Source organism: Fusarium tjaetaba, assembly GCF_013396195.1.
Source record: "Fusarium tjaetaba strain NRRL 66243 chromosome Unknown NRRL66243_c0000025, whole genome shotgun sequence".
Classification (NCBI taxonomy): Eukaryota; Fungi; Ascomycota; class Sordariomycetes; order Hypocreales; family Nectriaceae; genus Fusarium; species Fusarium tjaetaba.
In genome coordinates this window covers 42299-55840 of record NW_023501221.1, presented here as the reverse complement: position 1 = coordinate 55840, position 13542 = coordinate 42299, and the positions used below count along the sequence as shown (strand labels likewise).

The 13542-nt window shown below is 48.2% G+C and overlaps 6 protein-coding genes across 6 annotated transcripts; 2 read left to right on the top strand and 4 right to left on the bottom strand.

The window, feature by feature from the left end:
- Nucleotides 1-14: 14 nt before the first annotated feature.
- FTJAE_1275 (ser thr phosphatase family) lies at nucleotides 15-2099 on the bottom strand (the record flags this gene model as incomplete). Its single annotated transcript, XM_037345826.1, has 1 exon — nucleotides 15-2099. One exon carries the CDS (start codon nucleotides 2097-2099, stop codon nucleotides 15-17), a length of 2085 nt encoding a protein of 694 aa, XP_037211564.1.
- A 535-nt stretch (nucleotides 2100-2634) lies between these two features.
- FTJAE_1274 (pantothenate transporter liz1) lies at nucleotides 2635-4480 on the bottom strand (the record flags this gene model as incomplete). Its single annotated transcript, XM_037345815.1, has 8 exons — nucleotides 2635-2759; nucleotides 2813-2912; nucleotides 2962-3262; nucleotides 3314-3438; nucleotides 3490-3810; nucleotides 3863-4080; nucleotides 4137-4189; nucleotides 4251-4480. The coding sequence occupies 8 exons, from the start codon at nucleotides 4478-4480 to the stop codon at nucleotides 2635-2637; spliced, it is 1473 nt and encodes a 490-aa protein (XP_037211563.1).
- A 573-nt stretch (nucleotides 4481-5053) lies between these two features.
- On the top strand, nucleotides 5054-6469 carry FTJAE_1273 (glutathione-binding gsiB; the record flags this gene model as incomplete). The annotated part of the gene is made up of 1 exon (XM_037345805.1): nucleotides 5054-6469. One exon carries the CDS (start codon nucleotides 5054-5056, stop codon nucleotides 6467-6469), a length of 1416 nt encoding a protein of 471 aa, XP_037211562.1.
- A 481-nt stretch (nucleotides 6470-6950) lies between these two features.
- Nucleotides 6951-8431, top strand: FTJAE_1272 (transporter MCH4; the record flags this gene model as incomplete). The annotated part of the gene is made up of 4 exons (XM_037345794.1): nucleotides 6951-7122; nucleotides 7173-8093; nucleotides 8144-8191; nucleotides 8241-8431. 4 exons carry the CDS (start codon nucleotides 6951-6953, stop codon nucleotides 8429-8431), a joined length of 1332 nt encoding a protein of 443 aa, XP_037211561.1.
- A 98-nt stretch (nucleotides 8432-8529) lies between these two features.
- FTJAE_1271 (acyl oxidase) lies at nucleotides 8530-9321 on the bottom strand (the record flags this gene model as incomplete). The annotated part of the gene is made up of 1 exon (XM_037345784.1): nucleotides 8530-9321. One exon carries the CDS (start codon nucleotides 9319-9321, stop codon nucleotides 8530-8532), a length of 792 nt encoding a protein of 263 aa, XP_037211560.1.
- Nucleotides 9322-10312: 991 nt separating this feature from the next.
- On the bottom strand, nucleotides 10313-11498 carry FTJAE_1270 (uncharacterized protein; the record flags this gene model as incomplete). The annotated part of the gene is made up of 2 exons (XM_037345773.1): nucleotides 10313-11312; nucleotides 11362-11498. The coding sequence occupies 2 exons, from the start codon at nucleotides 11496-11498 to the stop codon at nucleotides 10313-10315; spliced, it is 1137 nt and encodes a 378-aa protein (XP_037211559.1).
- Nucleotides 11499-13542: the final 2044 nt, after the last annotated feature.

Here is a 13542-nt window from a genome sequence, read left to right as displayed (position 1 = left end):
GGGGCTATCTATCACTACTCAGAAACGACCACAATGCGGAACCCGTTACCCCTCCAAAACCCAGTCGGCTCAAGACTACCGCGATAAGTGCACGTCGCCTTGGCTTGACCACTCGAAAAGCACCCACCTCGCAGAACTCTCCTGGTTGACGCGTCGGCGTCCAGATCCTCACGACCATCTGAGCTTAACCAAGGGTATTTAAACTTTGGCGTCGTCATGTCTTCTCCCCATAATGTTGTGCACCATTCCCACACTTGACCCGTCATGTCGTAGCAGCCAAACGGTGAGCGAGACTGGGGAAATAGTCCAACGGCACATTTATTATTCAGCGCCAGTTCTTCGCCGTTTGATAGACTTACTTTAAAGTTGGTGCCCCATGGATAAATGTTCTCTCCTTCCTGTGACTCATGCCGATCTCCTCTGGCTGCTCTCTCCCACTGTGGCTCCGAAGGTAGCTGTACAGTCTCACTGGGCTTTATTTTACCTGTTTCCCTCCATCTTTGTGTGAGCCATTGGCAGTACGCTCTGGCGTCATACCACGTGAGATCTGTTGCTGGTTCGTTCTGTGTATATGGATCGTAGCCGTCTTGACTCAGCCAAGTACGACCCGTCTGCCGCACAAAGTCTCCATAGTCTCGATTCACAACCGGAAACGCTCCGATTTTGAAGGGTCCGAGATGAAGCTCATGAACAGGACTGGAGTTCGGATGATTTGAGGATCCAAAGAAGCTCGTTCCTCCTGGGATTTCGACCAACTCAGCCAATTCGCGAAGATCTCCAAATAGCGAGAGGTAGCGACCGGCTAGAATTCGATAGGGAAATGGGAGGGCTCCAAGCTTGGCCACCTTCAGCAAACGAGCGACAACCTGGGTGACCAAGGGTACATTGTGAGGGTCTATGAACTCGCAGGCCATAAGTGTAGCATATTGGGCTTTCTCCCCATCAAGGTCATAGGCATGCTGATTTAGAAGTTCACGGATGAACGTCTCTTGCCTTTCTCCTTTTGAGAACCGATACAGAAGACTTCGAACAATCGGCACTGCTGACTTGGCATCTTGGCCAAAGACTTGCAGTTTCTCTTGAAAAGATGCCGTTTGCAGCTGAGCAGCCACCAAGAGTTCTTGGACTGCAGTGCACGAGACGAATGGCCATTTCTTAGTCGCTTCCGACAGCTCATTGGGCTGGGTATGCCTCTGGTGCATCCATGCGCTACATGCGCCTTGTAGCAAAGCCTGACGCTTCTCGGGAGAATGAAAGCAAAGTACTAGCCAAGCATCCAAGGCTGCTTCGCTGGTATCGCCAACATGACCGCCTGCAAGAGACAGAGCAAATATAGCTGGTATTGAAGCAGCGTTTCCAGAACCAAAGTCTGCATCTAGAGATAGTTTCCGAGCCAGTTGTCGCCTTTGAATGGCCAGCAGTGGTAGTAGCTGAATCTTCGAAAAGCCGGGGGGCAGGTCCCAATCTTGGATAGCATCATCTCGACCCAGAATGAGTACCCGAACGTGTAACTTTGGAGTAATAGTGCGGATTATAGAAGCCAGACTCCTTATTCCTTCGGATCCTGAGTTTTCAATGCCATCCAATATTAATAGTAGTTCCTCCTTTTCGCTTCCATTTTCTCTACTGTCCCAAGATTGTAGAATCTCTGGTAGCTTTCGTTCGACATCTGCGAGGTCTTGCTTATTGGTGATTGTGAAGAGCAATGACCGCGTTCCAAACCCACTCGATGTCTCGTTTCGTGTCTCGCCGCCTTCGTTGCGAGGGACTGGGTCCCTGTCCTTCTGGAAAATACCCGCGGAATGACCGAAAATCAGATATTCTGCAAAGGTTGTCTTTCCTGAACCACTCGCGCCAGAGAGAAGTAAGAGCCGATTGTCTCGTAAGGCCTCAAGTGCAGAGACGTATACCGCCTCCTCTCTTGCATTGCCGCCTTTGTGCTTTCGCAAACCCTTGGCCGCCTTATCTTCAACAGTGAGGTTCACCAGTAGTGGGATGTAGCCTTCAGATAAGGAGACTTTGTCACCCTTGAGGGTAGTAAATAGCGTTTTCTGACCCAGCGCGACTCCAGTCTGTTTCAACGAAGACAAGTCCTCCATGTTATGGGAGTTTTTCTTCTTAATCTTGGTGGGCGTGATCTACAATGGAGAGAGGTTGAGAGTTCAAAGTGTAGCATGTACTGCATAAACGGGGTCAAGATACGGATCAAAAAAGCGATTTGAAGCTGTTTCTGATTTTCAGTATCCACATCAGCCGAGCACGTCATTTCGTACCATATAAATGTCATTGGTGACATGAATGCGTAGTAAATGTCGTTGGTCATTCGCCAGAAGAAGCACTGCATAGATAAGGTAACAAGCCAACAACGCCGGATTTTGAGCTGCCTGTCAATGATATGAAGACTTCCTGCTGCCTTGGATATCCAAAGATGGTGATTATAACTGTCCTAATTATTCATTCGTGTTCCATACTCGCCTACATAAAAAGCCTAAATCTTCCACTCTAACGTTAACCTATCCGACTCCTAGTATTTGATGTTATTCCACAGATTTGAGTCTACACTCTTGTTCATCTGACTCAAATTTTCTTCGACTACACTAGCAACAATTCACCCTCAAGCAAGGAGTTGCCGAGCTACTTCTTCCGGCTATACAGATACTTCATCGCCGTGATGCTTAGAATGGCGATTCCACCAAATAGGATCAAGATTTGATAACCATACTTGTACTTTGGCGCATCGTACGTCGGAAACAGGACCACTGCAGGAAAGTCAGTTCTGTCGGTGACATTTCTTATGCTTTCGGATACTCACATGGTACCCAGAGGACCCAAGCGTATGACACAAGGTTAGCTGTAGCCACCAAAAGCTGTCTCGTGTTGGGATCAGCAGCATTCAACCCATATGTCCAGCTCTGTTTCATGCATTAGCTATGAGCTTAAGAACACTCCTAGGGAACTTACAATCAGCACAGGGGTACATGCTGAGCCGGCGTAGGAGATGTAGTAGGCAAACATGAGAGCGGACTTTGGAATGTGCCAGACTGAAAGCAGAATATTGGCCACAATCATCAATAGCGTGAGTGATAAAATCAGCCAGTAGTACTGCTTGGTTCGGTCTGCGATCATGCCCCAAGCCACCGTCACAACAATTGCAAGGGCGTTTCCGCCAGTTGGCAAGTAGTTGATCTTTTGCACGCTGTATCCTTCTGCTTTGAGCCAGAGGTTGAAGTAGCTCGTAGCTGTGTGGCAGGCAGCGACCATGCTTTAAATTGTGAGCTACTTCGTTCTCAAAAGGAGTGAGGTTGTGACTTACGTATACGGGAGGACAAACATCCAGATTCTCCATCCCAGGTATATTCGCTTGATTTCAGCCCAGTTCAGCTTGATCTGCTCTGTGACGCCAAACTTGGCAATTCGCTCCTGGCCATACTTTATATGCTAGTAAATTAGTAAGTTTACTAGCAAGATATCCCTGGGAAACTGTCTCACTTCTTTTGTCCAGTAAAAGGCTCTCGTGTTGTGTGGGTGATCAGGTAGTCCGAAAAGACCCCAGATGGCCACAGGGACTGAGATGACTCCGTCCATGATGAACAGCCACCTCCAACCAGCGAGGCCGTTGCGCCCATTCATGCTGCTATAAAGGCCAGCTTGGAGATATCCACTGAACATACTGGCAATAGACTCAACCTCGAGAAGAATGGCCAGACGCTTTGTCAGCTCATTGGGGCCATACCAACTGCCAAGCATGGCGATGTATCCAGGAAAGGCGCATGATTCGAACAAGCCGATGAAGAAACGCAAAGCATACATCTTTTGGTATATCAGCCAGTAAATCTTGCAAGAATGGGAAACTATGTCTTACCACTTTGATGCTATGTGTGAAACCCATGCCAATAACCAAAGCCGACCAGCATATCTCACAAGTAGGGATCAAGATGGAAGGGCGAATATGGCTTAGCTGCAACATCTGAGCCGGGATAGTACCGACCATGATGCCTAGACTAAACCATGTGCCAAGCCAGTTGCGCTCGTTGCCGTAAAGTTGGAGATCTTCTTGCATGCCACTGACAAAGGCGTTACCTAAGAAGTGTTAACGAGGGCCGAAGGGTCATGGTGAACTTTGCTCGAGAACTCACTGTAATTGGTCTGGTCCAAGTATTTGATGAAGTAGCCAAGCAAAACCGTTGGACTATGCGTCGTTAGCTAGGCGTCTCGCTAATGCAATGCAAAGAAGCGACGGCACTACTTACAAGAAGATCAAATCCAACCGTCTGACATATGCACGGTATTTGGGATCTCCATCAATCGAGTCCCAGAAGAACCCAGCAATGCGACGCCATTTGGAACCTGACTTTGCATTGGGGTCAAGGCTAGGATCAATGACCTCAGTGTCCGACACAGGGTTGACTTTGGCGTCGAGGCTAGGTTTTGTCGCGACTTCAGCGTCACTGTGACTGTGAGTGTCAATCTGATGTGCCATTTTGCCTTAAACTTGGTCACTTGTTTTACCTCGTCAACCCTTGGAACAATCTCGCAGTTATATAAACATGACTGATGATGAACACGAAATTGCCCGATAGAGCGCAACACCTTAGTCAAGAAAAGCGGACGATATTTTTGCAGTATGGATCTAAATCGCCTAGATCGCACCCCAGAAGTAGAATACCACCGAGCATGGAAATATTCTCATCTCTAATCGCGCTATAGATTTAGGCGAAGTGTGCATAGCTTTCTGAGACGAGCGTGATAAGGTGATGGCGCAATAATAGTCTGGGGATGCGACAACAAGCTAGTACCGAAATGCCAATGCGACATGGGAGTACATCAGAGCAGTATGGGAGGATCACAGAGAAGAAAGTATTTCTGTGAACTTGCTCCTCGATTTTTCCCGACCAATGCCATTGCAATCCGCTATGGTATCATCTACGACGTGGGGCGGCGTCCACATTTAGAAACCATTGAACAGAGTAATCGATAAGAAGTTATGATAAGAAGCCATGTTGATTCGACTTAGATACTGAACTTCACTTCAAGTCACAAGTTTAAACTCAATATGTCTGATATTCTTCGCATCGTTCTTGAAAATGTCGACTTCCGGCTGCCCACGCAAGTAACCGACGATAACAGTGTCCTCGCCCTCAAGAGCTTGGTCTTGGAACCGTTAATTCGGTGGCAGCCAGACGGCGAGGTCCTACCAGGGCTCTTTGATCGATGGGACGTTTCAGACGACCAGCGAACCTGGTTCTTTCACATTCGAGACGGAGCCCTCTTTCACGATGGGAAGCCTTGTGACGCCCCCCTCATTGTCGAATACATCAAAGGCTTTCTTAACTCACACGATTACTTCGGCATGTCCTGGAGCTACAGTCGCTATTTTGCCAAAACGACATTCACCACGGAGGATCAGAGTGTTGTCAAGATTCAGTATCAAGAGCCATTCCCAGATCTGCTAAACGTCCTCAATGACTTCTGGCCATCGAGAATAGACGTCGATGGGAAGCCAATCCTTGGTACAGGTCCATATCGCGTTGTCAACTTTACACGTCAAGACAACATTGGCTCTGCAACGCTAGAGCTAGTACATCCTGTTCAGCATCCAGACTGGCCGCGGAAGATCGTTGCTACGGCAGCCCGCAGTGGTGAGGAAAGGCTGAAGCTTTTGCAAAGCGGACAAGTGGATGTGGCGTTGAACTTGGAACGCATTGACGATCTGAATCTTCTTGACTTCCAATCCTCGTTGCAGTGGGGAAGAGTTTTGAGCACCTTGTCCGTCATCTACTACCTCAATTGCCCAGAGGGAGTCTTCTCTTCCCCGCAGGTGCGCCTTGCTGCCAATCTCGCCATTGACAACCAAGCCCTGGTTGAGGAAGTCTACTTGAGCCTTGCGGCGCCAGCTGCCACCGTCGTCAGCCCTCACCATCTCGGCTTCAAGGAAGCAAACCTAAGCCCCATCCCCTATGACCCCGAGCGTGCGAAAGAACTCATTAAGCACCTCGACTTGAGCAAGCCTCTTCGCCTTCGAACGCCAGAATGGATGCCGGAGCACGCTATCAAGATAACCGAGTTTGTCAAGAAATCTCTAGAAGCGATTGGTTTCAAAGTAGACGTTGAGGTTGACACGAATCGTCCAGAGTACGCACGGTCAATAGGGCTGCGGAAGAACATTGGGGACCTTGCTTGCTTCGACTCGACGCCCAACACTACCTTTCGAGTTCTAGACGATAAGGTATCGAGTGAATCGCATGGTACATGGTGGCTGGGGTACCATGACGATGAATTCCAGAGGTTGTTTGCAAAGGCGAGAGGAGCAAGGGGGGATGATAGGAGGAAGGCATATGCGGAGACTTTGAAGAGGGTACATGAAAATCCGCCTTGGCTTTACATCGCTCATCCGGACGTTGTATGGGCTACCAGACCCGGAGTCAAGCTCAGCATTGGTCCATCGGGAGTACTAGAGTTGGGCAATTAAGTCCTTCTGGCGATGTTTTGCAGTATACAGTTGGCTGAGAATAGGTAGAATTGAGAAGGGTTCCCTCAAGTAGGTTCAGGCATGTTCATAAAAAGGCTTCAGACTTTACAAATAATGGAGATATTTGACTACCGTCACTGAATACCGCTCTACCAATGCCAAGATACATGCATGCACTCCGCAAGAAGAACGCCCTCCTATGACAGAAACGGTTACCCTGCCCAGAAATGCATTTGTAATCCTCCGATGATGAATCTGCCAAAGTGGAGTGCGATCGCGGAGACCTGCGATTTCGATGCACCTTTTGGGTTAATCACATTTTGGGGGTGCAATATCCGGCGTCGGATCGCGTATCCGACATCAGTCTTTTTTTCTCAGTCCTTAATTCCAAACTCTCCTTAACAACATCTGGCCATTTATATCAAGATCCTCAGTATTGAGGGTTGCAGTGTAGCTGTTGAGGACGTGAAGGCAGGCAACCATGTCTTCGCCGGAAAAGACTGCCGAAGCGACGGCGGCGAGTGAGCCACAGACCGCCACAACGAATGCGCCCTCTGTGTTGGACGACGAATCAGCGGTTGTAGACATTGAGAAGAGTTTCGCAGCTTGGATATGTGTTTTTGGAAGCTTTTTGTTCCTGATGCCTACATATGGTAAGTACAACGCCACTTCAGCCCTATTACCCGTTGTTGACGCTGTCTAGGCATGATGCAGTCTGTCGGAACGTTCCAATCTTACCTCGAGCTAAATCAGCTCTCCGATTATTCAGCTGGTGATATTGGTTGGATCCCTGGCATGTACATGTTTGTATCAATGCTTGTCGCCATTCAAGTCGGGTCTTTTCTTGACCAGCGCGGTCCTTTCGCCATGAGCATTGTTGGGGGAGGCGGGATTGTTATTATGTTTATTCTGTTAGCTGAGTGCAAACAGTATTGGCACTTTATGCTCTGCTTTGGAATATTTGGTGGACTCTCAACTGCTATCGCTGGCACTATCCCTGTAGCAGTGGTCGCGAAGCTCTTTTCTCGGAAGCGCGGCTTCGCCATCGGAATTGCCCTCACGGGCTCATCGACAGGAACAGTGATCTTCCCCATCATGCTCCGATCATTGCTCCCAAAGCTTGGTTGGAGTTGGTCGATGAGAATATTAGCCTTCGTCATCCTCGGTATTTTCACACTCGGAACGATTTGCTTCATTCCTTACCGTCGACTTGTCAAGCTCGTCAACATGCCGATAGCCAAGAAAGGCGGCCTATCTCTTCTCAACTTCTCTGCCTTCCGATCTGTGGCTTTTACGCTGGTCTGTGTTATGTTCTTCGCTACTCAGTTCGTTCTCTACGGAATTGGTGGCCTGTTGCCGACTTTTGCGATTCAGGCTGGTTTGACAGCCGAAACTGGCTATACGCTCGTCTCTATCATCGGCGGTGCTTCGGCTTTCGGTCGTGTTATACCCGGTTTGATCGGTGACAAGTTAGGTCATTACAATGTCTTGATATTCATGATGGCTTTGACGTTGGTCTTTATGGGGACATTATTTGTGCCATTTGGCGACAGCAGTGTCGTGTTATACGTGTTCACAGGCCTCTGGGGTTTCTGCTCTGGAGGTTTCTTGTCCATCACTCCAGGTGAGAGGAATAACGCAATTTAGAAGATAATGGGTAACTAACGAGTTTAGTATGTGTCGGCAAGACATGTGAGCCAAAAGACTACGGCCGATATTACGGTATGATCGATGACTTTTTCCAAGTATCACCTCACTAATCAGTTTCCAGGAACCATGAATTTCGTCATCAGCTTTTCTTTACTGATTGCCATTCCAAGCAGCGGCACAATGATAGACAAGATGGGAACTCAAGCTCTTAGCGGCTTCCTGATGGGCGTCCTAGCTCTAGGCCTGGGCTGCTTGTTTGCATCACGCGCTGTCCTGGCAGGGAACTGGTTTGGAATCAAGACCAGGATTTAAAAAGTACATGTTTCTCTTTCAAGGCGAAAAAGACAGTTTTAGATATAAAAATGACGTATGGATAGACTTTAAGTTTGAGTTCCACCATAGCTGCCAACTCAAGCATCCTCCAAAGTAAGCGACGGTCCATAGGCTCGTCTCCTGTATGGCAATATTGGTTCCACCGGATTATTTGATGTCTGTCCGCGGTATAAGTATCGCCGTTCGATGGCAACTTCATGGTGAGCATCAACCTCTTTCGACACATTCCGACCCAAGTCTCCTTCATTCAGTCGACGAAGCGCCAGCTCAGGCCGGTATTTCCTAACATCAAACGTAGTGAAATAACCCTCTGACTCTGAAGTTTTGTTCGCATCACAGAATGCATCGACCGGGAAGAGCCAAAAGCCAAAAGCCGGCCTTACAGCTTTGCCTATGTCTTCATCCCGAGATTCTGGGGTTTCCGACGCTGCAACTCCCTCAATTTTTGGTTCTTGAGAAGACCACGTGCTTTCAGACTTTGTTGTCCAGCCACTATTTTCTGATTGTAACCAATCCTCGGCATCCCTGAGGTTACAGATCGATCGACGAGGGTTGAAGCCAAGTAAAATTCGGTATCGTTCTTCACGTGGTCTTACTTCTATCTTTTCTAGGGCTTGAAGCCATGAGTCATATAAACGCTTAGGATTGCGGACGTGAAGATGGCTCAGATCGTCTTCGACAGTACGAGGATCAGGCCCAATACGATCGAAGCTGTGTGGCGTAGCGTGAATGGGAAATGACCTTTCGAAGAACCTCTTGCGGATTGTTGACCTTTCAGTTTCACCACCAATCATCCCCCGAATAGATGCCTGGATATAAACCAACCAAACTTCATCAAGCCCGCTGATGATCTCTTTGAACATCCGCATCTTTGAGGATTCGATTTCAGATGGCCTAATTGCGTCAAGCCCGTATGCGCGCCCCCCTACCTGATTGCGACAGAGAGCAAGGTTTCTAATCCCGATGTTACGTGGATCATGCTTTGTCTTCAAGTCGCATACAAAGTCCACTATCGCCATCGTGTCTTGCTCTATATGAAGAAAGTCATATTCAGGGTTGATATATATCGTTCCAGAAGTCCAAGGGGTGGTGCGATGTTTGGATGCATGGGCCGTCAAACAACAGGGCAGACGCACCCTATGGAAAGAAAGCGTCACCTCTCTAGATTCTGCATTGACTCTGAGAAGTTTGCTAAGGAGTCGACGGCCGGCGACAACGGGATAGTAGGATGGATCATCCCCCCCAGGTTCTAGCGGAGGAAGTTGAATCTCATTCCTAGTTCGGTTGGCACAAAAGCTGGCGTGTGATCGGAGAAAGATCTTGATAATTCTTTGATGTCGGAGAGCCCATGTCCATATTGAGACTCGTATCTCTGCTGGAAGTGAGGGGAACTGCGTGAACGACGATGGGCCTGTAACATTGGCCGCAGGATTGAAAATCTCTAAATGCCTTTGAGACATTCTTACTATATATGCAAGATATCGCTTGTCGAAAGGAACGAGGTATTGCGAGTGGAGTATGTTGAAAGTCGTAAGATTGCTGACAGTCACTCATGCTTACGGCCGGGCAAGGGCCCCGCGGGGAGAGCTTTGGCCGTGGCGCAGCCACGCACGGATTGCAGCAGGATTACGGTTTCGGTAGCTGTGAACGTTTTCTACCAATCATAATTGTGCTCGTATAATTGGTCCAGAATAGCTAGTCCCAAGGATGGACGGAGTCGGCGGGGGTAGATATGTTAGCGCTCAAGAGAAGATGGCTTTTTGGTGAAGACACGATGAATCAAAGCGGTAACAGCTTAAAAATCAGAAACTGGATGTATAATCTATCATAACATGGTATAAAACAAAACAATTCGCTACGTCAAAGATAATCACGGCCCAAAGCACCCCAACCTCTAGCCCTCCCTCTCACAAGCCCCATATCATCCATATTCAGGATTCCAATACCGTTGTCTATCAACACCCTCCAGGCGATATCCCTCACATTCGGTGGTTTTGAGGGAGTATCCCAGTACCGCGCCAACAGACCACGAGCCTTGGCCTGCTCAATCTGCGTCAATGACATGTCAAGTTCTCTTGACGGCGGTGTATCCAGTACGCGCTGAAAGTTTGATCTGTAGAGAATAGCATTCTCGAACCTTGTTGATGCAAAGTATGAGTTGGAGTGGTTGTATTTGTACGAGGGAGGGTTTGTTGAGAAGTCGTCGTCCGTTGAGACAAGACTCTCGAGCTTGGCGTCCCAGAAAATGTCGCGATGGGTAGAGTTCATAGCCATAACGGACTCGAAGGGGGTGTTTCCGGTACCGACGACAGTGAGAGGTCGGACTATTCTCTCTGTGCCGTTCCAGTATGTCAAGTAGCCGAGGTCTCTCAGAGGCTGGAGCTGAGCATTCAACGCATCGAATGTTTCCGGGCCAGCTGTTTTGAGATCGACGAGGAGGGTGACGGTTTGCTTGGGCGCCATTTCGAAGAAGCCTTGCCAGTCATCATCCTTTACTCCCGCGTTGCGTGCTTCCAACATGCGCTGGAGGGGCTTCAGGTACATTCCTTGTAACGTTCGGTGAGGATTCACGCTCAATCGCGAATGCGCAACAAATAGATCTCCGTGTCGTAGATGAACATCTGCTTCGATGCTGATACACCCGGAGCCGAGGGCTTCAAACAGTGGGATATGCCGTGTGTAATCATTATGCGAGTGGACCGGTACAGGACGAGCGCTTCGGAGGAATGATTGATGGTTATCATCCCAGATTTCAGGACTATCGTGACTGAGGTGACCGAATCGTAAATCGTAGGGATCGTTTGGTATACGGACCATTCCCGTGCCGAGGCGGGTGATGTAGATTAACTGGCTGATCGACCTGCAGACGCATGAGCAAGGACCCTGAAAGAGCTTGGCGAATAACTTACAGTATGAGCAACAAACCCGTCGCATACTTGAGCCAATTGGTCCTCATGTGTCGCATGAAAATAACCCTAGGAGGAAGTCTCCTCACGATAACCTCCTCCGACGAACTCGCATCATTGTAAGTAAGCCTCGACTCCATGATATATCCCTCGAACGCAGTGTCTACAGTCTCTCGAATCCGAGGAACGAAAAAGAGGGGTCCAACGGGGTAATAATTATAACCAGCACCAACCAGCTCAACAGCGCTACTGCTGGTACCGAGTTTCAAGGGATTTCTGAAGTGGCTAGGCGTATTTCCTCGGGTGGTACCCGACGGGGTTAGTTCCAGTGGAGAGGTTTACGCTTCCACCAATAGAAGCGACCAAGATTGGTCGAGACACGTTCTGGACCTGAGGACCTGACAACGCCGCGGGTTTTTTCATGTCACGATAGTGCCATTTTGGCGCTACCGTTATACGACTGCGCCTTTTGGAGAAGCGTAAGCACGGCACGGTTTATGTGATGGGAATAGGGGTGGCTTTTTTTGAGGTTGGTGATTGAGTTTGCTGGACCCGGACGCGTCAACAAGCCGATGGAAGGATTCGAGGCAACAGAATAACATCATGACTTTTATGAGGAGGTACTTAAGCCTCAGCTGAAATAACGTGGTGTAAACGAGTATTCTCGGAGGTTTCCTGTTTCAAGCTGTTTACACTAGATACGTTAGAATCATGTTTTTTGTTGGTGGCAGCTCCCGGGAATTCGGCACAAACGCCCTCGATGTTTGGAACTTGGACCTCCGACTCGGACCCGGAGTTGCATTGCACTCACTCGGAGCGCCAGTTTTCCGTCGGCAATTGGACCTGTACGTCATCTCTTTAAGCAGATTTGACGTTTAACTCTAAGTAAGAGTATTATAAAGTTTCTTCTGTTAATATTGAAGAAGAAATGATTCTTCTCTTTCGTCTGCAGGGCTGTGCTCGTACATCGCTAAGTTCGCCCAAGTGGGGCGACCCATGTAGCACATCATGGCTGTCACGGCCGTGGATTTATTTATACGAAAGCTTATTAGAGATTGGTCCGCCCGCGGAATGCGTCGTGTCAATCTGTGAAAGGCATGTTTGGAACTGGCTTCGAGGCTACGTCATCTCTGATATGCAACGCTGTGATGTAATTTTACGCGTCTCTCCCTCTCGCTCGTTCATTTCCTGTTTCGTTCTGGCTCACTTGAGTCGCCGAAGTAGCCATGCCAGCTCGGTTCTATGAGTAACATGTTTTGGGAATGATGACTTGGATATCACGTTAAGATAAACGAGCCAAAGTTTGGCTTACCAGAATGAGAAAAAATGAAATACTTTCTGTAATACTGTTCGTATGCAATCCGTGTTGGATGTGACATGCTCAGCTAAAACTGGCCAGAAACGTCATAAACAGACAAAACAGGGACAGTTCCAGATCTCTCGATGAGATACATCATTATACTATTTTATTTGATTATCTTTCTCATCCAGATTGTTCTAACTTCACTGTATCAGATCAGCTACGATGTTGACGAAGCATGAGCTTCGACTTACCCTGTACTATGTAGAGCTGACCTTGCTGCGGAGTCAAGGGCAAGGCGAGCGCGTTCTAGAACATACGGAAATTAGTTTCTCCATGTCTTGCGTGATAGTCTAGAACAGCGAAAAATATCTCAAGCGTTGAACGGACTGATGCAGAGCGTTGAGCTAGAGAGTCATGGTCTGATCACCTGCCATTTTCTGTCACGAGTAAGTCGGATCGAACCCCATCTACTTGTGTCATCTGGAGTACCCCGGACCCCATCTCATGCAGAACCTCGGCATGGTTATCTTATCTGATCGGATCAGGAAGAATAAAGATGCGGGAATGTCCGTCGGACTTTATGCCGTCTTCGGCGATATCTCTGATCATCTTTTGGAGACAACAAAGCGGCACAGTTCAGGCACAGAAGAGTCAGAAAATATAAAAGAATAGTTAGAGACAGCTTATAGGGTTAATATAAACAAATTGTAATATCATGACATCTTTCATCATCTTTCAGTGACAGACATACCGAGGCAGCCTCTAATAGCGTCGTCGTCATGATCCACTTTTTAGAGAAGCCGAGGTATCCAAGTCTTAGCCTCATCGATTTTCCCGACATCGCTTGGACCGAGCGACGCCCCATAAAGTTCATTCTCCCC